General features: G+C 33.1%; 1 protein-coding gene across 6 annotated transcripts in view; it reads right to left on the reverse strand.

The window, feature by feature from the left end:
• Window positions 1–24,140, reverse strand: part of Trc (Serine/threonine-protein kinase tricornered) — a 136,643-nt gene that overhangs the window by 33,295 nt on the left and 79,208 nt on the right. Inside the window, exon 1 of one of the 6 annotated variants that reach the window (XM_083106992.1) lies at window positions 17,349–17,391. The exons of 4 other annotated variants lie outside the window; for them this stretch is intronic. In XM_083106992.1, coding sequence (XP_082963118.1) covers window positions 17,349–17,382 — 34 coding nt within the window. In that variant the 5' untranslated portion in view covers window positions 17,383–17,391. Of the gene's footprint in view, window positions 1–7,662; window positions 8,548–17,348; window positions 17,392–24,140 lie in introns of those variants that run through there. One more of the 6 variants, XM_083107081.1, reaches the window with a different exon arrangement.

Below are 24,140 nucleotides of genomic sequence, written 5' to 3' on the forward strand. Positions count from 1 at the left end.
TAATACATGTTGGATAATTTCACGATGCTCAATAATATCAGATACGATGTAGTTACCATCGATCAAAAGACCGCATTCCTTCAAATGGCACGCGAAATAATTGAAAAAGTTTTTCGAACGGTAATAGTCGATACGTGGTGAGCGTGGAAGCGAAGAGTTTCCATTCGACAAATGGCCGCTTTGTCCTTTGTGGAGAAACTAAATGATAAAGTTTCTAATATCGGAAGCTTTTGGCCAAGTGCCAAAAGTTACATGAAAAAGGGTACATGTATCGGCACTTCGATAGCCATTCGTATGATTCACGGCTTGAACTAATATTCTTTGACTAAAAAAACTATCAAATTGTAATCATCGTATTTATTTGATTAAATCAAAATCAAATTTAAACAATTTAAACAAATTGACTATTTGTAACATTTTAAAAAAAATTTTTAAGATCAATGAAAGAGTATAATATAATTAGAAAAAATAGATAATTACGGAATTATACAAACATATACAACATGAATTAGTGGAGTAAACAATGTGCAAGACAAATTTGTAATAAATAAAAATATATTGCAAATAATAATGTATCAATATCGTTTCTACTGCATTAAAAATTAATATCATAATACTAAATAAAATTTTAAATCTGCATTTTATGATTTCTATCAAACTATAACATACTTATCTCTAAAAATTTTAGAAAAAATGAAATTTATATATATATATATATATATATATATATATATATATATATTGTTATATTTTTATTAATTATTTAAAAATGTGAGATTTAATAAAAGTATAAAACTTATCTTAAAAAAATATCTAAGATATAAAACTTATCTTCAAGCTATATTGTTGCAACTCTCTCTATTGTTTCACTAATAATAAAATTTATTATAAAAATCTAATATAAAATTTAAAAAAATATAAATAACCTTTATGAGAACTACCACTTTAAACATATTAATATATTATTACGAGATAAAGCGAAAGCGTGCATGGTAATTGTTATTCTCCATAACGATGAAATTCTGACAGTAATAACTCTGTCATCGTTCGTTTCACCGTCGACGATATATAATTTATGCCTCAACAAATTGCAGATGAAGAAAGGAGGATAAAGTCCATCCAGTTAGCAGAATGTTAATTATGGACCAAAATTTTCGCCGAACGTTTCGCAAAGTGGCATATACATACGTTTCAAATATTGACTCCGAATATTTGTTTCAACGCTTTAACCTTTACATATTTTTTTCGCGATTATTCTCGTACTCGCATATTGCGAAACGGTCAGAATGTTTGGCGAAAGAAAATAACGCGTAAAATTAGTTTTAAAAAACGAAACTTCTACAGGATGAAAAATTTTGCGTACTATAAAGCTAACGATTTCAAATGTGTAAGGAATAAATGATGTATAACTTCATAAGTTTAACTTCAACGAACATTTTTTATCGAATTAGAATTAGATTTTAATTCGCTACAATTTCGAAATTATATTGTAGATTTTGAATATATACTTTTAAATTTTTTAAAAATTATTTTGTTAAACTGTTTTTTCTCCTGATATGCAGATTCTAATAGATCTGAGTATATATAAATACTAATAACGAATAATTCGAACTTATAATAACAAAAAATAATAAAAAATTAAATAATAAATATAATTTTGTGTGAAAAAAAATAATATTACTATTATATTTAATATATAAAGTATATAGAGTAATATATTTAGTATAATTAAAAATTGTCCATTAAAAATAATGTCTAAAAACATGTTTTAAAAATAGGTCATAAGTATTATCTATTATCCTTTTTCGAAATTTCTAGAGAAAAAGACTTGTTTCCGATGTAATCGATAATCTGTTACGTAATGTTCAATTTGACGGAACGGCTTTCACAGCATATCCCGTGTCAACGTCAAAATAAAAGTCAGGTGTTTGTTTGGCTTTTATAATATTCCCAAGTTCGCACACTCAACTTAACTAATGTGGCGAGAATACGCATATTAAGATGACACGTGATACGTAACATTTACTTACATTTGAAAACAGACTTTAATTTCGATTCTCATAATGTATGCAACGAAATATGTGAAATTTTAGTGGTATCTGATGAAAGTAATTGATAGAAATGTATACATGATAGTCGAAATTTTTTAAAATTTCTACGCGTAAAATAAAAAAACGAAAAAATAAATAAGTCAGTCATTTGTTGATTTAAGTTAACAAAAAATTATTCATAAATATTATAATTAAGCAATACGAAACTGACAAATTAATTATCAATAAATAATTATAATTAATGTGTGCTTATAATTAAAAATATCACTGTTGCTTAAAATAAATCTAATAGAGAGAGAAGAGAAGTACGGGTAAAAATAAAAGGACAAAGATATATACTTCTATCTAAGATTTAATAGATAGACACGCAAGTGGAAACTATTGTATTAGGAAATAGATCAAATTGTGTCTTTTATCTGATTAGAAATTTTTTCTCGTAGCTCATATAATAAACCAATTGGAAGTCAATGTATTTTTAGATGCAATCGTTTCGAGGAATAGTCGTATCGAACTCGGAGATGTCCGATTTTACGACCAAGCCGTTCGCATTTTCACGCCATTGCGTGTAAATCAGCGAAGAACCTGTTTACATACTTTACCTGTTTTCGAGGCGCCAGTTTATAATGCCAAAGAATCTCGCTTTGCCTTTGATAAACGAAACTTGGTGAAAGAAAATTGACGAAATAAAAATAAAAATTACAAAGATAAAAATTTCATCTCACTGATGTTACGTAAATGTCGCGATAACAGAAATATTCTTTATATATTTTCTTTTTACTTTGTTTTTGTAGATTATTCTTAGCTTATAATATATCGCGTCTCATCTTTGATGTTTTCATTATTTCTCAATTAATGTAATATAAATATCATTCAATAGCATAACGATATAATAGTTGTGTGTTATACTTCATATTATATTAAATTACATTAATAAATTATATATATATATAAATAATAGTATATAAACAATAGTATATAGTAAAATTATTATTTAATAATTCTAATATTGTTATTATTAAATGTTATTATCTCATTTGCAACTGCAACAAATAAGTATATAACCGTTGTTTTAATATGAATAAATATAAAAAAATATCCTATATCCCCTAAAAGTCAAATAAAAAATATTGCTATAAAAAAACCATTTTATCTGATCATATTCTGCCCGGTAGTCACAAAATTCTTCGATAAATAAGTCCGACTGATGTGTTTCGTTGAGAAATTTACGAGCGTCAAGGGAAGGAGAAAGGACAAGGTTCTATCTCTATCTACGGTTTCCACGCCAGTTTGTAGCTTTCGGGTTATGCGCTTTAAAATCTGCGGTATTTCTTAACCAAAATTATTCCCACGTATTATAACGTTGCTAACTTAAGGACTTCATATCGATCGTTTTCGAAAGCATTGTTGCGAAAAGAAACCATTGCGCGGTAGAATTTCCATGAAATAATTTAAACAGAATTTATGGAACTTTCTTAATGTCAAAATTTCTTTCTCTTTTCTCTGCAATTTTTTTTACGATTTAACAACTGCTAACAATTTTTAAAATATTTTATTTGTTGATAAATATATTTGTGCTGTTTTCACAATATTAAATCTATGAAAATATTTATATGCAGAGTAAATCAAATTTATCATCTGTAAGACCTATTAAATAACGATTGTATCAATTTTTCGATTTACCAAAAAATATGCTTTGAATTACAATTTCATATATATTAAAAAGGTTGCGATCTTTTTTTAGGATGCTATATCCTTGTTACTTATTTATATTCTTCGTGCTCTTTTCACACGGTAGCAATCAAGTCTGTGCTATAGCGACGTTATCATTATTCTAGACGTTTATACACTCGCACACACCGAAAAAGCCGATGAAAATGGAAGAGGCACTTACACTATGTTACTCGGGCGAATAGTCTGACAGCGTTATCGATATTCCTGTCTTTTGTATCATCACGACGACATCTTCCTGATAGCGATATCGTTGCATAGTACTTCCGACAGCAAAACAGGCATAATTCTGTATTTAGGTCAAACGTAATCTGCGTATGTAGAGAAAACCAGAGCAAAGCTCGAATGCTAGGGATGACGTTTGAAAAGATTCTCTATCGTTATGCTCATCGTTCTCCCTTTTCTAAGTTCAGAATCGTTATTTAGGTCGAGAGGGGAAATACTTTGGGGAATACTTTGTGTAACGAGGACACAGAAGAAGGATCTCTGTAGGATGTTCCAAAAAATTCGGATTGTTATTCAATGCTTCGGAAAAGATGTATAGAGATTTTGTCAATTTAAAGAATTTCGAATAAATCGGCAGCTAATATACTATCCTAAATGTACAAGAATCGCGTAAAATATTTCTGAGCATGAATAGAATGTGATCTCGCATAAGTTGCATCGACGACGAGATTGTCTCATTCCTAACGTCATAACGGCAAACTCGTACGTCGCGATCGATATTAGGAATTCCACGAATAGATTGTGAAGCTCGATGAAAGAAAGGTGATCACAATGGCGACGAGTTTCTGTGCCACGGATACTCGAACTCTGAGTCACTCGGGTTCGCTCGCTCGCTCGCTCGCTCGTTCGTTCGTTTGCTCGACCAGTCGCTCTGCATTGTGATCTTTCGCCTAACAATATATCGGTTCCCAAACTGGACGCACAGATGTAAAATAAAGATGTTCAAAATGAAGGAAAAGTTCGAAAAATTTTATTTTTTTTCTCATTTAAAAACTAAAAGATTTTCCAACGACATATAAAATGTATGTCGAAAAATAAAATCTATTATATGTATTTCTATCCCAAGTAATTTGCAGAAAAACATAATTTATTTTTTGAAAATTTGAATTTTTTATTTTTATTTTTATTTCTTTTTTATTGTAATGAGTATCTACAACGAAAATTTTTAATTCTACAGACAATTAAAAATTTACTCACGATGTAAAAGTCAGAGTATCTAAAAGAATGTGAGATCGAGCGGTTTGGGAACCTCTATGCTAACGGCTTTAAAATCTCGAAGCGACAATTCCTGCCGACTGGCACAGAGGAAAGGAACGTCGGTCCCGGTCGACGATAATGCCTGCTTCGCAGTCATCGAGTGCGTGACCTGCGTTTCACATGGTCGATACTGGGATTCATCTTATTTATGATCTATAAATAAACTAATAAAAAGCTTAAAAATTGGATACCAATCGTATCGATCAGATATACAGATTTATTTTCACTAATTTAATTAAACCAGAAATATTTTCCCTAATTTAATTAAGTTGTATAAAACAGAAATACGTGTATATTTGTTTAATTCTTTCAAATTTAGCCGAACGTTTTCGATTAATACATGATATTAATTAATTATATTACGCAATATTTTTAACAAAGAATTTTTTGATCACGGTTTTTTAAACTAGAATATAAATAGTAACATAAAAGGTGTTCTTTAAAATTAAGAATTTTATTTGAAAGAGTTAATATCTTTCGATTGCTTGCTAAATCATGAAGCTGTGGGGGGCTCTTCACACGCGTTTTTTTATTATTATAGTCGCAAAGAATGCATGACGTTCGTTCAGAAATCGCTCTCTATTCTATGGGAAAGCGCGTATCGCGACGAAGGGAAACCGATGTCGCTCGGGAGAGAGAAATCAGACCGTATGATGATCGCAGATACATAAGCATTTTGCAAATCGACGAAAGCGCACGAGATCTTGGCGTGCGGCCGAGATAAACAAAGTATTTGGCAATTGAATCGTGGAAATTCATGTTTCCGCGCAGATTGAATCGTGATTTAGAAACGTTTTCTTTACACCAAGAATCGACACGATTTAAGTCTATCATCTGGAGGAGAAATACATTCATGATATATACACATATATTAAAAAAATCTCTTATGCTTCTCGTGTAAAAATTTGACATACGAATATCTGACATGCTTCATTGAATTAGTAATGAAATAAAAAGAAATATAAGTTTTTCCATCGTCTATAATATATAATATATAATATATAATATAATATAATTTTATTATTAATTAAGTTTATTTAAAATTATATAATATATTATACATTAATAATATATATTAATAAGTATTTAATTATTTATAATATCTTAATTAATAATATGTTATTATTAATTTATACTTCTCTAATTTTCTTTTAAGTTATTAATAATAAATTTTAATATTAATAATTAATTTCATATTAATAATTAATAATAAAATTATAATGATATTTAAGTATTAAATAATTAATATATATATAATAATAGGATAAATTGATATTTTCAAGAATAATTTTCTCGAATTACTTCTTGGAATATTTCTCTAGTGATGATAAATTTTTTTTATCGTTATCATTGATAATAATAAATCACTAATGTTTTATATAATTCGAGATACGTACTTCAACAATTTACCAGAACTTGTTTACCGGAAACAGTAATGAAGAAATACAAAACAATATCTATAGATCTGACGTAGCTTCAGAAATACTCATGACATTACATATAGATCTACAGATATTTAGATTCACGTAATGGATATAATGGATATAATAGCAAAGGATGTAGATTTAATTTTGTTCATTTGAAACTCTTTAATGTATGTATACATTAACATTGGCTCTCTTTCCATCTTGCCAGAAGCAGAATATCTTATGTCACTTGTGATCGAGCCATTGCATTGCTATGTACGCCAGGTGTATCAGCTTTTCTACGTGCACACGTGTTAAGTCGTTAGTAGGAATGAGTCTCAAGTAAATCACTTTTTTATATAATAGATATAAGAATAGACATAATAATATAGCTGTAACATTGTGTAATAATTTACAATTTGCGTTAAGAGTCTTCGAATTAGGAATTTTGATGAGAAATCATGCCAATTAAGAGCTATAATGAGGACGATTTAAAATAATTTAATGTTTTATGGCATAATAATTAGATACTAATTATTATATTTTGCAATACGTGTGAGATATTAAGTTATTCATATGAGAGAGAACGAAAGAATATCTGTGATAATAGATTATTCATAATGAATTAATCTAGTAATAATTATCATGATAAGTACCTATGATAAATATTAAATATTTTCATGTTAAATTGCGTGCATATTAAGATAATTTGAATTAGAAATAGTCATTTATGAAGAGGAAAATAAAATAAAATTATTATTTACGTGATACTACATAACCTAAAAAAAATATTATTAGTCAAGTATTATTACAACAGTTAATTGGAAACAAAAGTAATAATTTTTATTTCCACAAGATTTTTGTAGTATCTAAACAATTATTAAATGATAATTATAAAGTGATTTATTCGAATTACAAGCAGAGCAATTGTAAATTAATCGAAAAGAATTCAAGTCATTTTCACGACGGAAGATCTCATTCTCAGGTGGAGAAAAAACTGTTTACTCCAGTATGTTTTTTATTCACGCTCACGTACAGTACTATCAAGCATTACCAGATATTTCAATATCATAGTTTCTACAAAGATCGATATATTCACGTTGTACGAGTTTTCGTAAGCGTGTTTTTTGTCTCGCGAACGAAGCGTCGGTCACCTTTAATTAGCATCGTCGGCGTATTTACCTCGTTTGCGAGAGGCATGCAAATGTGCGTACCTTCGTTATCGTCCGCGGAGAGATCTCACGACGTGGTGCATCGTCGTCCGGTTGGCGCGGTCAGCTGCACGAGCTCGGCGCGACCAAGATATCCAATTTTAGCGCGACTCTCTCGGCGCAAGTCAGTGTCAGATAGCACGCACTCTTGTCGAAATAACTCGCGCGATGCGCACCGACTCGTCTCGAGTCGCCCCTCGGCTCGAGGATGCTGTTGCTCTCGCTCCTCCCGTATCTACCCTTTCAACACGGCACTCGCAGCGTCTCTTCCTTCCTTCCTTTCGTTCGATATCGAAACTTACGTCACTTACGAGAGATCGGAGAGACTGGAAAGTGTTCTTCACGCGACGGTGTACATCTGTATATCGTAAGACGAGGAATCCGAAAGTGTCCGTTAGCTCCGAAGCGAGGAGATGGAGCTTGTCCGTGCGCGCGTAGACACACATACACGCACGCACGCACACTCACACACGTACAAACGAAACGACCCGCGCGAATGCCAAGCGCCGACTATTCCGATTTCTTCGGCGCGCACGGTAAAGGGGGAAGCGCTCCCCGAGGGGTGACGAGGAGACCCGAAAACGTCCGACGACCGCGTCACCTGATCGCGCGCGCGCGCGCGCGCGTCTCTCTTCCTTCTCCTAATTCTTCTGCTCCCGTCTCTCTCTCTCTTTCTCTTTCTCTCTCCACCTTCGTTGCACTTGGTAGTAGGGCACGTTCTCTGGAAGCTTCCGCGCACAACCACGTGTCGTTCTCGAGTCGACGTCGCGTTCGTTCAACTTTAAGAGCCGCTCGAGCGGGGGACGGTCTTGCGTTTCCGATGATCGAAAGGACGCTGGAGTAAGAGAGCGAAGCGAAGACGCGACGCGACGGGATGCACGGTCCTCGGGCATCTGAGCGCCGATGCGCGACCTGGTCTCACGCGAGCGATCCTCTCGCGCTTATTTCCGTCGGCGCCAACGCGCGCCGCCAATCGGCCCGCGCCCTCGTCCCCCACTCCCGCCGGTCACGGTCCAATGGCGGGGCGCGGACGAATGGACACCTATGCGCGGCGCGCGCGATGGCGCGAGTATCCCGATAACGCATCATCCAGGCGTCAGGTCGCGTCGGGCTTCACTTCGTTTCGCTCTCTTTCGTCGAGACGAGCCCCTCGCTCGTTTCTATGTTTCTGTCCGTCTCCTCCCGCTTTCTGGCCGGTCGAGATTTGAAAGTAAGCGCGCCTAAGGATCCGGGACACTGCGCGATTTACGACGGGGAACAGTATATGCGCGAATGCCCCGTTAACGAGTCAAACGCGAAGGGGGTCAAACGCGAAGGATCCAGCCTTTCTCGTCGCGCTTTCTAAAAATTAGCGCGGCTCTGATGGCAGGCGGGTGCGCCTACTTGATCGAGGGGATTTATCAATCGGCCGTTTCGATGCGCGACGAAATATAAACCGAGGCTCACTGAGAAAAATCGTTTGATTGTACCAACAAGACGTATATGATTGAAGGCATTTTGGTTAAATCAAACAAGAATTTCTAGTTATCATGATAAGACTCGATTTTTTATAACTAGAACGTTTAATAGATTTTACTATAAGGATTTGGTTAGTATTTTCTGGTTGAATCTATAAAATTTCTTGTTATATTAACTTCTTTGCTTGCTGCTAGGCGACGACCCACTCTTAACTTAACTCGTATTCAATATTTGCCATGAAATGTATATAAAGAACTAGTATTAACATTAAATCCAAGGTATATTTTTTTTTTCTTACGAGCAGTAGTGCCAGAAAGAGGACGCTAGCTCTCTGATTGTGTGTGTTTGAGCTGCATTCTCTTCTTGCATCACTGTTTATCAGTTTAATTTCTAACAAACTGAATTTAAAATAATTTATTCAACAATCTGGATTGAATTTATCCAATAATCTTGTTGGAATTCAGAATATTAAATAGACTTTTGAAATTAGATGGAAAAAATTTTAGACGACTTGGTGCTGGTGAGTTTAGTATTATTAACGAGAAAATTTGGTAAATTTAACAGGAAGAAATTAATCAGATTCATCTGGTAATTCCTACAAGAATTCTGATTCGTCCATTTTCCAACAGACATACTGGTTGAATCTACCAGAATTCTAATTAATGCAACCAGATTTTTTTCTCAATGCACTGTTTATCAGTTTAATTTCTAACAAACTGAATTTAAAATAATTTATTCAACAATCTGGATTGAATTTATCCAATAATCTTGTTGGAATTCAGAATATTAAACAGACTTTTGAAATTAGATGGAAAAAATTTTAGACGACTTGGTGCTGGTGAGTTTAGTATTATTAACGAGAAAATTTGGTAAATTTAACAGGAAGAAATTAATCAGATTCATCTGGTAATTCCTACAAGAATTCTGATTCGTCCATTTTCCAACAGACATACTGGTTGAATCTACCAGAATTCTAATTAATGCAACCAGATTTTTTTCTCAATGCACTGTTTATCAGTTTAATTTCTAACAAACTGAATTTAAAATAATTTATTCAACAATCTGGATTGAATTTATCCAATAATCTTGTTGGAATTCAGAATATTAAACAGACTTTTGAAATTAGATGGAAAAAATTTTAGACGACTTGGTGCTGGTGAGTTTAGTATTATTAACGAGAAAATTTGGTAAATTTAACAGGAAGAAATTAATCAGATTCATCTGGTAATTCCTACAAGAATTCTGATTCGTCCATTTTCCAACAGACATACTGGTTGAATCTACCAGAATTCTAATTAATGCAACCAGATTTTTTTCTCAATGCACTGTTTATCAGTTTAATTTCTAACAAACTGAATTTAAAATAATTTATTCAACAATCTGGATTGAATTTATCCAATAATCTTGTTGGAATTCAGAATATTAAACAGACTTTTGAAATTAGATGGAAAAAATTTTAGACGACTTGGTGCTGGTGAGTTTAGTATTATTAACGAGAAAATTTGGTAAATTTAACAGGAAGAAATTAATCAGATTCATCTGGTAATTCCTACAAGAATTCTGATTCGTCCATTTTCCAACAGACATACTGGTTGAATCTACCAGAATTCTAATTAATGCAACCAGATTTTTTTCTAAGTGAGTATCCGCGATAGATGGGGGATAGATAAGCGAATGTATTTCACGCTGTGGAAGTAACGGACGTTAATCCGCGTTAAGATATTACACGCAATCCAACGGACTCTGACATCTTGGATTTATACAAGAGGAATTTATAATTTTTGATTAACTCCACCAATTGATTTTTTGTTCTTCCCAGAAGAGAAAAATTTTGAAAATTACCCGGTTTTAATGATTGTTTAAAATTATATTTGTTTCCTTTATGTTGATGAGAATTTTAAGATTATTATGATATTGTACTTTGCTATGCAATAAAAATTGCAATGCGTATTGATTATTTCTCTGTCTTCAGTTGGTTTCATTAACATCCGGACGCGAGATTCTAATTTCAGGAAACCGATAGCGGTTGCTACGAAGGACACGATAATTTCTTTTTATCTGCTTATTCAAGCAGGGCGTGAAAAGTTTGCGGTATTCCTTATCTCGTCGCTATATTAGACGACCACGTGGTCAATGATAATGCGATCAAACACGTACTTCAGTGAACGAAAGTGTACGTTTCCCATGAGATATAATTAATAAATTGTTTTTCAGAAAACAAATCCTTGCGCTATTCGATAGAGAAAATAAACAAAATTATTTGCGTAAATCTGATCGAGATTGATTCATCCAAACATATGTTCAAACTTCAAAGTACTACACATCTGTTCTCTCTTAAATGTCTATAATCGCAGAATAATGATGTATTCCTAGAAATGTAGAGATTGTAAAAATAGAATAGAGATATACTTGTTCCCACAGCACTAATTTACATTTTATGATCCTATTCAACATATACACGCATTCTCCAATAATATAAATAAAGAGAAAAATTGATTTCTAAATACATAATTACATTAAATACATAAAAATTGATTTTTAAATATATAATTGTTTATTTTATTAAGTAATATTTTAATTATTTTAAATATCTAATACATAATTAAATATATAATTAATAATATATAATTAAATATATTAATTTAAATATATTTTTATATATCGTATATATAACTTCAAAAATATTCTTCGATTATACAAGTCTGATATTTATAAAATAATTTGTCAACACTTGCTACTTTTAATACTCATCACGTGATTATCAATAAATAACGATTATTAGTTATCTCTAAAACGTATATCTCTAAAAAACGTTTATCCAAAATTACTCTGTCCAACGATCGGATCTTTCCCAAATCGCACATATTGTTCGCAAATGTGGATGGATCGATCAATGAACAATGACTATTATTTATCATATCTGGGAAACGTATAGTGTTTATCCGAAATAATTCCGCTCTCGATAATCGGCATCACTACTAATGATCGTCACCTTTCCCGGGTCCCGGATGCACGTATCGTTTGCAAGCATGGATCGATCCATGCGTACGCTATATACGCGTACACGTGAGAATATTGATTCCACCGCGTCAGCTGCTTGCTTGCTCGCTCGTCTGCTATCTGCTTATGCCCGTCGTAGCTCGGTTACCCTACCGCATTCTAACCCACATTCACGTGCTCCGCCACGCGACCGCGCACAAGTAACCGGACTAGGATATCGCTGTTCCGGAGTGTCTGATACTTTCCAGTGTATCGGATTTACCAAAGAGACGGATATCGCAATTCGGATACTCCCAATCGCGCGATCGCGATTTAATCCTTTCAAACGCGAAATTTCAGCCCCGTTTTTCCGTCATCGATAGATATCGCAAAATTGTCGCGGAATATAATTTTTCCCCATCGCATTGGGAAAAATCGTTTGATTGCACCAACAAGATGATATATGATTGAAGGCATTTTGGTTAAATCAAACAGAATTTCTAGCTATCATGATAAGACTCGATTTTTTATAACTAGAACGTTTAATAGACTTTACTATAAGGATTTGGTTAGTATTTTCTGGTTGAATCTATAAAATGTATATAAAGGATTAGTATTAACATTAAATCCAAAGTATATTTTTTTTCTCTTACGAGTAGTAGTGCCAGAAAGAGGACGCTGGTTCTCTGATTGTGTTTGAGCTGCATCCTCTTCTTGCATCACTGTTTATCAGTTTAATTTCTAACAAACTGAATTTAAAATAATTTATTCAATAATCTGGATTGAATTTATCCAATAATCTTGTTGGAATTCAGAATATTAAACAGACTTTTGAAATTAGATGGAAAAAATTTTAGACGATTTGGTGCTGGTGAGTTTAGTATTATTAACGAGAAAATTTGGTAAATTTAACAGGAAGAAATTAATCATATTCATCTGGTAATTCCTACAAGAATTCTGGTTCGTCCATTTTCCAACAGACATACTGATTGAATCTACCAGAATTCTAATTAATGCAACCAGATTTTTTTCTCAGTGCACTGTTTATCAGTTTAATTTCTAACAAACTGAATTTAAAATAATTTCTTCAATAATCTGGATTGAATTTATCCAATAATCTTGTTGGAATTCAGAATATTAAACAGACTTTTGAAATTAGATGGAAAAAATTTTAGACGACTTGGTGCTGGTGAGTTTAGTATTATTAACGAGAAAATTTGGTAAATTTAACAGGAAGAAATTAATCATATTCATCTGGTAATTCCTACAAGAATTCTGGTTCATCCATTTTCCAACAGACATACTGGTTGAATCTACCAGAATTCTAATTAATGCAACCAGATTTTTTTCTCAGTGTGCCAGAGGACACTGGCTCTCTGATTGTGTGTGTTTGAGCTGCATCCTCTTCTTGCATCACTGTTTATCAGTTTAATTTCTAACAAACTGAATTTAAAATAATTTATTCAATAATCTGGATTGAACTTATCCAATAATCTTGTTGAAATTCAGAATATTAAACAGACTTTTGAAATTAGATGGAAAAAATTTTAGACGACTTGGTGCTGGTGAGTTTAGTATTATTAACGAGAAAATTTGGTAAATTTAACAGGAAGAAATTAATCATATTCATCTGGTAATTTCTACAAGAATTCTGGTTCGTCCATTTTCCAACAGACATATTGGTTGAATCTACCAGAATTCTAATTAATGCAACCAGATTTTTTTCTCAGTGCGTGTTTCAATCTAAAGATAAATATTTCTTTTTCTATCTTACTTGAGATTAATTTTTGTATCGAAGAAAACTGCAAGATATAAAAGAAATGACGCATTGCACGTTGGAGGAAGGGAGACACGATGAAATTTCCCGAAGATGGATATCGGACTAAATGCTCGGAGTATTCCAACATTGTGTAGCTTGGAGAATAATGCGGATTGATAATTGGATCGGGCGCATAATTGCGCTTAATTGCGGAAGCCGAGCAGTCGCGCTTCCGATGGGAATCAGTTTAATGCTTCCTTAACGGGAATCTCGCGGGTGGGGTCGCGAGAGCTATTCTATTCTTTATCCGCGCGACATGCGCCATCCAATCTTAATGCAAGGAATCCGTACAATAACGTGCACGGTAAATGCATCCAATAACGTTGACCGTCACGCGAGTACAAGCAACGTTAATCCGGTTAATCCGTTTAAGTAAGTCGCGTTCAAACTCGATACGCGATATACCTGGACCGTAAAGACTCTGTTTGCTCGCGAACGTAATGAACACGAGCAGGGAGATGATTCGATATCCGGATGTCGATTACGATTATCGAACCGCTCGACCGATTCGTTCGGTTTACGATTCCAATCCGAGTCGCTTGAAATAGACTCGATAATCTGTATTTTTAACGTGGGCTAAAATTTGCCAATACACGTTGCTCGTGATACTTTATCATGATTCACGATAACCGGTACCAGCAGCGTTATCGGACTGAAATAATTAGAAATATATTTCAAACAGATTGTTAGTTTATTAAAAGCAAATTTTACATTTAATCGCGCTTTTCGTGAATTTTTGTTTCGGTTAAATTTTCATTCCAACAAAAGATCTCTTAATAATCAATTAAGTTCTAACGTTAGAGTTAAATTAAGGATTATAAATATGGTCATTAATTATTTAAATATCGCTTGACTGTCAATTTCTTATGAATTGTTGAAATATTCTTTTTAATTATAAAATTTGGACCACAATAACCTTTTATTAAAAAGAAGACCGGTTGTTCCAGATAAACACATTTTTTTACGTTGTATTTTACAAAGTGTCCTCGAGCTATCCTTTGACCTACTTCAAATCCATTTTTCTTTAGTAAATATTTGATTGAACTATCTCGTTAAATTTCTCTGCATTGAATATTTTCGTAAGCAAACCTCAAAAAAGTTCATTCGTCTAAAATTAAATAAAAAGATTCGTTATCCATTTTCTCGTTTTCTCTATTTTTACAACTCCTCATTTCTTATAATTCCGAAATTAAAAGCCACGGACAATCTTCCTCTTTGTTGAAAAGAATGTTACCCAAGTTGCTTCGAGAATTCGTACAGGAAATAACCGAAAGAATGATAACGACAGACCCTGTGTTCAAGGAAATAAAAAATTAATACATATGCTGCGAACGTTATTCCGGAAACATTGGCGCAAAAGCGTGAAACTCGGCCCCTTTGTTTCTGGGCACGCTCGACGGTTTCGAACGGACGCATTGACCCGCTCAAAAGTACCGTTCTCTAATTGAGGCGAACGCGGACCGTGAAAAGTAACAAAAACACAAGGTAGAAACCGAAATGAATAGTTTCCGAGCCGCGGGACGAGAGGCAAGGAAAAGCCTCGGGATGAAAGTCGCGTTTTTAGGTTTGACCTATCGGAAGATCGCGGCAAAGACGAGCGATATGTCGCAATTCGAGTGCAATCTTATCGAGTTTATCTCTCTCGCGAGCCTCCAGAATCAATAACGAAATCGTACAATTCCCCTAAAAATATTAACGATCGATAAATAAAATATATTTTCCTCTCTTTTTTTTGGTACATATGCTAAAAATATAAAATATTGTCCAATTTAATATTTCATTCCTGTCTATTGTCTATGTATGTTTTTAGTCCTTTATTTATTCAAGCTTTTTATTCAAGTCCTTTATTTATTCAAATTTATTTAATACTTAGAAATTTTCGCCCAATAGATTTAGATAAAACAGCTGATACCAGCAAATTGTAGATGCGTTTTGTTACGAAATTAAAACAATTGAGATGGCTTCTACGTAAAAACAGTTTGTTTTACATTCGGTCTTTAGTGGGTTAAATGTGCTGCAGCAAAAAGGTAACCGACCGTCGAGAGGATACACTAAGCAAAGGATTATGTAAGTTTACATAATTTGGACGAACGTGACTATCACATGTGGATCTACTGCGATCGTGTTCTCGAGCATGAATTATAGACTCCGATGTATGCAATAATAACGGGATAGATTCAAAATGTGTGAGAATAGTTTCTTTCGCAATTCATTTATAGTGAGGAAAATTGTTGGCGTATTAAACGCGAAAATAGAGTAGATTTGAAAGTTAATAAATTAAGTTAATAAATGATTTCGATGTTTACAAAAAGAAATTAATAAATAATTTCGATGTTTACAAAAAGAAATTAATAAATAATTTCGATGTTTACAGACAGAAAAATCAAATAAAATCAGATATATAATATTGTATCATCAAAGAGAAGAAAGACTTTAAAAGTACCTGATTTTTAAAACAACAAAAATAAGAAAATATCCTAAACAATAGAAATATAGTCCTAATAAATTAATTCTTATATATTAAATAAACTGTCGACTATGATATAAATTTTGTAAGTTAAATTATATATCAACTCTTCTCTTTTTTCTCTTTCAGATTACAAAAAGTATCACAATATTCTGAACATTGTGCTTTTTATGTTTTCACAAAATTCTTTATTGTTTAAGAAAGAAAAAATCCAATTCTTATAATTCGCGAAAGCTTGCTATACATTTTTTTATCCCTATCACTATAATGCACAGTCTCATAATCTAGACCTATCTTAGGGGAAAAGTTTATTTCACGTGAAAAAAAGTTTATAGAGCAAACTCATCACTTTCGTGCGTTAACGACTCTTCATTCCGTTTCGCATTTATTCGCTGGCTGTCTGACAATCATCATCGAAAGCTAATCGTCAACAACTGCGCGTTACCGAATAGAAAACCGCATCGGTGCGACCGACCGTAAAATGTAAAAGGATTGCCGTTAATGATGTAAGACGTTTCACTGCGCGTTGTAAAATGTCGCCGCCCGACAACGTCGGATGATTTCAAGTTTTTACTTCGCGTTCACGTAATCGAATCTCCTTGACTGTGAACAATCCGAATACGTGACAATTCGAAAGGCAGCTAAAGTTTTAAAATTTCTTCCGGAGAAGAGAGTGCAATAGATCTTTGTCGCCGAGACAATGTATAGCACAGAATGATATAAGTGATTCATTTGTTTAGTAAAAACAGTAGCATGTTAATAATATCATATGTACATATTATTAAGATATAATATTTACATAGATAAATTTAATTTATGGCTTTTTGCAAAAGCCAAAATTCAAAGATCTTTAATTCTTTTTTTTATTCAAAAGATAAACATTTTATCTTAATTAATATTTTTCTTTTGTATAAAAGCCATTCAAGCAATCTAATGTATCATCAATCATTCGAATGTATTATTTACCCGTTTCATGGACAACTTTCCCCGGCATTTTCATCAGCAAATACTAACCTGCAACATAAAAAACAAGGATATGTCAAAACACATTGTTTTAATCTAGAGATAAGGATCTACGATTTCAGATTGACTTTATTGGCAGAACAAAGAGCTCGATATCAAGATATCGTTCGTATAAATGTAAACAATATTTTTTATCTACAATCGAAGATGCGAAATATATTAATAAAAGAGATAGAACAATATAACGAATACAATTGAAAGAATGCAATTAAAAGTCCGGATAATTAAGATTCTGAATAAACGATTTTTTGTAACGTCTTATATTTTATAGTTGATTTCGAAAGGTTATCACATTTCTTGATTTATTTTATAAAAAGAGATATATATGGGTTTTTTATTTAGATTTATTTAGATGGGAATTAATTATATAGATTGTATTATATAGATGGAAATTAATTTAATTATTCTGTAAAAAATATCAATCATAGAAATTATATAAAGAAGTGGTTTATCAAAATATACATAGTTCTTGTTACAAAAACTTAAGTTTCTTTTTCAAAGAATATCAAAGAATATTATTAAACCTAATTTTGCAGCCTTATTTTAAAGATATGATATTATAGTAAATTACAGTTATGTAAATTTAAACTGTATATTTCTTTTAGTTTATAGTTGAGATAATTGTATGAAATTGGCTAACGGAACCGATAACATCGATAACGCAAGTCATCGTGCGATAGCAACGATTAATACAACAAACGATGATAATATGACTGAGTTTATGGAATTTCTTTGAACGTACAAAGAATTCCCGTGAAGTGAAGAGAAATTTCGACGAAAGAATAACAGGATTCAATGTGTGCTTGATGAAATATATATACAAGTTGTATAAATAAACGTCCGAAACTGGCTGAATCATGGTAAAAAATTTTTGAAAAAATTACCTGCGTATTCAGAATTAGAGCGTCCACTTTTCCAACTGTGTGTTATCAAAAAGTGCGAAATAGACACTAATTCCTCTAAGTTTTTTCGTATAATTTTACTTTTCCACGCATGAAATTTATAACTAGACATTCAGAAAAAAATGGCGTGAGTCACTTCATACACAACTTTCTAAATTTGCATTTCAGATTTCGAATCAAAATTTTCTCAAAATAAAATTTACTTCATATTAAAACGATGAATAATGTTTCATTATTTGCTTACTTCTAAAGATCAGTTCGCAAGGAGCTTTAAATCTTCAATTCGAAAGTTATTTTATTAAGAAGAAATACCTGTATTTCTTCGAAATTGTGACACTTTCCGCCACACTTCTGGGACACCCTGTAAAACGGTAGCCGGTCATTGTCGAGCGTAACTTCTTTCCCATTGCTGCCCGTGGGAATTTAAGCGTACCGGTTCGCCAGACAACCGCTACGAACTACCCAGAACTACCGCGAAGCACTGTTTGTTCCTGAAGATGGGGAATTTTATCGTGCGCCGGACGGAGAATATAACGAGTTTCTTTCAGCTAGTCACGATATTCATCGCGGCTCTAAATCTGCGATAAGTAGTCCTCTTGCATAAAGCTCGTTTATTACAATAAAGCGAGGGGTGAATGACACGAGGGGTGAAGCGGGTCTAAAGTTAGATCTCGCTCATCATTTTCGGCCTGGACCGTTAAAATATTTTAATCTCGCCAGAAATTAAATAATTAATAGCATAGATTTTTGTCGAACATTTTAATCCGATTTTTCTAGGCTCACATGTCGATTCGTACTATTTATAAAGAAATTCAGTTCCTGAAATAATTCAACATATTAAAAACAAATAATAAAATATACAATAAAAATATATAAAAAATATATGTATATAATAATAAAATATATAATAAAAAAATATATAATAAAAATATATAATAAAAAATATATAATAAAAATATATAATAAAAATATATAATAAAATATATAATAAAAAAATATATAATAAAAAAAATATGGGAAATACACTTTCCCATATTTTCTCGCTCCAATTGCAAATGATGTATCTACATAAGAGAAGTATATCAAACTAATCTATTTGTTACATTTTCAGGACAAGTCATGGAAGGTTCGTATATCCGAGTCGAGGAGGAGTTTCGGGAGGATCGATGCTTGTCCTCGAAACGTCGAGTCGCGTCGCGCAGGAGCAGCAGCTCGAGACACGAGTACATGCACGCGCGATCAGCTGTGCCGGATACTCGGTGGCCCCAACCAAGCGCGCCACGTGCATTCAACCCTCCCTAGTCGTCCTGTCCTTCTTTATCTCCACGCGATGGTGCCTTCACATTCTAGTTGCTCTTCTCTTGGCAGTATGACGCAAACAAAGTGTCGCGTTGGAGACGAGAGAGAAAGCAACAGAGCGAAACAGAGACGACCGTTTCGAGGAAAGGGAAGACGACGGGACGAGTCGGCAGAGAGAATCTTATTGATTTTTTCGAACATCTGATCGGACAAGGACGAGATGGAGAAAAAGGATGGACAGGAGATCTCTGAAGAAAGACAGCGAGAAGTAGCCGAGAGGGTGAGAGAAATCCGTCCGTTCTTGTCCATTCTTCTCCTTTCCGATGGCCTTCGGCGGAGACTTCAGTGTCTCGTACCTGTGTTGCCACGGTAACAGCCTAGATTCGAGGGGAGAGAGGACGAATAACTCGGAGAGAGGAAAAGCGGACGAAGGAAAAGAGGGCGAAGGAGAGGAAGGAGTTGGGAAAAGAGAAGCTTGTATTATATGTACGCGGTCGCGTCCCTCTGTTCCAGATTTCCATCGTGCCGCTCGGTATCCGCGATAACTGACACGCCGCGGAAACGCAGACACGTGATGAAATATGACAGCGCGCGTCATCATTCCGCTCTGTCGGAAGTTAGGGTAATTTCGTGGGCACGTACATGACGAAGCACGAATGCGGAGCAAGTTTGACACAGTCCTTGGTTCACGATCAACAACTCGTTAGTTGATCGGAACTAGTTGCGGAAAGATTACTCTCGACATACGAGAGAACTCGCGTACATTAATGCGAGTTTTATCAGATGAGAAGAATTTCTAACACAATTCCAAAGCGGGAAAATGTCAGTCACGGATGTTAAAGTGTAAATGTGACATTTAATGAAGCTATGATTTTGCTATAATTTGAAAAGTAACGATGGTTATAAAACCGAGCGATGCAATCATAAAGAAGCAATGGCTTCAATGCATTCAAATATTACAAAGCTGTCTAATGATTAGTATAATATTTTATTTTACATTTCTTTCGTGTTTTCGATTGTTTGTTTGCGTGTCGTCATAAGTGAAATATATGTTAAAATATATGTTAAAATATGACAGTTCAAATAGAGATAGTTAAAATGTGATAGTTTGAAATATATTGTTAAAATATGAGTTCTATGTACATATTATTATATATGTATATAAGTTACATCAGAGTGCTTTTCTTAGTAGAGCACGATTAATTATACTGATGGTCGATCTAGGTTGATTCCGGATTTTGAAAGCATGAGAAAATTCAAAATTCATGCTTACGAATATACAAAATCGCGAGCGAAATTTTAGAATAGAAACTAAAGAGCTGAAAAAAACAATACAACCGCCAAGTTTTAGATGTCTGACAAAGAACTTTCTCAAACTTTAAAAAAGTCTTTCTTCTCATCATTATTGTTTAAGAGAAAAAAAATTTACAATATAAATAATTTTTTTGAATCTTAAATTACACATCAAAAATATTCTTATATTAATTTTTTGTATTATATATTTCATCAAAAATATAGTTTTAAATTTCTAATAAATAGAGGCCATCATCAAATCACAGTAAACAGTTTTCGAAAAATTGTATAATCAACGACACATATTTTCATCTGCTTGTGTTTGTCAAACAAATGAGTCATGTAAGTCTATCATTCTCTCATCATTAGTTCCCTTCATTGGACTATATTTACCCGAGAAATTGCGAAACGATGCAAGAGTATACATGTAGAGACTTATATATTACTATATGTTGTGTGTGTGTTTGTACATGTGAAGCCATTAAAGATCAGAAGTTCGAACAAAGTGGAGAAATTGCGTGGAAAAACTGCAAAAGGTACTTTACTACGACGTCATCGTAGAGTGATGTATTTCTCTTCTTCTTTTATCTCACGAAGTACATATATCGCGATAAAGAAAAAAATTTTAAAAAAATAACTATTATTTTTATACATAATTCTATTTTTTTTCTATTATTTTTATACGTAATTCTATTTTTTTGATAAATAAAAACTGCAAATCTGATTGTGACAGGTTGTGGTGTGGTTACGACAATTCAGTTTTGATTGCAATGATTCACGTTGTACAAATGGCAAATCGAGTATAAGCGAATGTTCATAAATATACGATAGAAGCCGCAATAGCGCATTGATGATTATACACGTCCATTGAAATAAACATCGGCTTAATTCTAGAGCTCTCTCACTACAAGCTCGCAATTATTTTCGTGCTAACTATACCCCTTTTTGTGAAAAGCTTTCTCTTGAAAACCCACACAAATAATAAATCGATGCGCTTGTAAAATCATTAATTCACGAGTTCACGCGCTAGTGACTTATTAAAAAATGATCGTAGATTACAACGTTCATAAAGACAAATAACATACAATAAAACAATATATATTTTACAAGCAATTCAATAACTACAAATTCCTCTATAGAAATTCAATAAAATCTTTAATTGATCCGGATGATATCGAAATATTTTTTTTTAAACACATATATGAGTCAAATAGCATTTCCTGCATTTTTTAAAACTGCTCCACAGTTTAGTTTATAAAGGTATATTCTTGTATATAAAACAATGAGGTATAATTATTGTATTGCTCCAATATATTTTTGGAGCAACATCGCAATAAGATAAAAAAAATTCTATATTAATGTTATTTTTTAAATAATCCTTTTTAGTTGATGACTTAAGACTACTATTAGTCGGAGGATTCTCGAGGGAAACATAAATTTTAGACACAATCGTCATTTTTCATGGGATACCTGTATAAATCTAACAGTGATTGTGCTAACAATCGCTGCAATTAAAACAAACCTACCCTCCGAACAAACTACAAAGAGATTCGTAAGCGCTCAGTGGGAAGCACACAGATCTATTGTAGTTACGATTTTGCAACCTCGCCCATGATTTCTCTTCTCACTCCTCAGTTTCAAAGACCATCATCCTCGGCATCTCTCTCGCGTGGCAAACCCAAATCCGGATGGACCCTGCACTCCGCATAACGATGGGCATCCTGCCAGATAGGATGAGAACGTTCTGTGCACGCCAGAATACACAGAGCGCGATAATCCGACCGCTTGTACCGCGGACGAAGATTTAAGAGCGAAAATAAGGTACTGCTGGAAACTGCTGCGGTGTGTCTGAATGGTTTTTGGATGAAGAAGAAGCGACCACGTTACAACGGTTCGCGCGATGATAAGATCGCAAAATAAAACGGTAAAGAAAGCAAAAATACGCGGCTTAAAGCCTAAAATTCCACGATGCATTTCCACAGAAAACTCGAATTTTTTTTCATTTTATACAAATTACAATTTTATTAAAATTAATTTTTTTTCTTGAATTTTCTACGAATCAGATTTTAAAGATATAATTGTCTTTATTCAATTCCAAAAGAATTTAATTAATAATTTAAAGTTTTGTTAAAATATCTGATGCTATGAAAATAAAGAAAATATGAAGAAACGACGAGATCTCGAAAGAGGTCTAACTCGATTGAGCTCATTCTAAAAGTGGAAAATTAGCTATAACTAACTTCTAGCTCGTTCATTCAATGACATTTTATTTTTGGACTAAATGAGAATGCAAATGTCTCGTCAACATTTTTCGGTATTGACGTAAGACACGAAACTTTGTGACGCACATTAATCAGGAAGATCTATATACATTTCGTACATGTGCATATTTTCGCGACACACACACACACATATATACACATGCAACATACACACCCACACATTTTTACAGTTGACAGAAGCGGAACGTCAAAGTACTTATGTGCCATGAATCTTTTAAAAGACACGTGGGTGTATCACATGAGCTATGATTCCAAGTCGGCGTGACTCTGAGGACGTAGTAAAAGCAAAGAGTGACTTATACTCTTTATGTAGGTTTTACACAACGGAAACATACGGCTGAAAGGACGTTTTACCGCGACGACTTACGTACTTATGCATATTTATAAGAAAATACTTTACTGTGTCTTGTGGTACGACGTGCCATAATTGATTCCAAGTATATCCAGATTGTTCGTATTGCTATGTGTAATATAACACATATATAATAAGCTCCACAAATTTTTATAAAAGTTTTATATGTTACAAATTTGAAATGAATATCAGACTTATATAATATTTATCACTTATAATCCTTTCCGTTATTAATTACGACAAAATACATCGTACCATATTAATTTTGGAATTAAGGTAAATTTATACGCGTCAATAAGCGTTAATCGATTATCAATAAAACCTTTTCTGTCTCAACATATTATATATGATAGTTTCATAAAACAATTGACTCGTAAAATGTCTTCATAGATTTTACATAGATTTTTATATTTTCCAATAATCAATAGTAAGTAAGAAAGTGAAAATGTATTATATAATCTTTCCTCTGCAAAATATTTTCCTACTTCGAAGTAAAAACTATTTTCCGAATGTAGATTCGTAAACTTGCGATTATTATGCATATTAACTTTTATCTATATCCACTATTATCGCAAAGTATGCAGACTTATTCAAATATATAAGTTCA

Source organism: Camponotus vicinus, unplaced genomic scaffold (assembly GCF_025532165.1).
Source record: "Camponotus vicinus isolate PSW18456_S1 unplaced genomic scaffold, iyCamVici1.0 SCAF_1, whole genome shotgun sequence".
NCBI lineage: Eukaryota > Metazoa > Arthropoda > Insecta > Hymenoptera > Formicidae > Camponotus > Camponotus vicinus.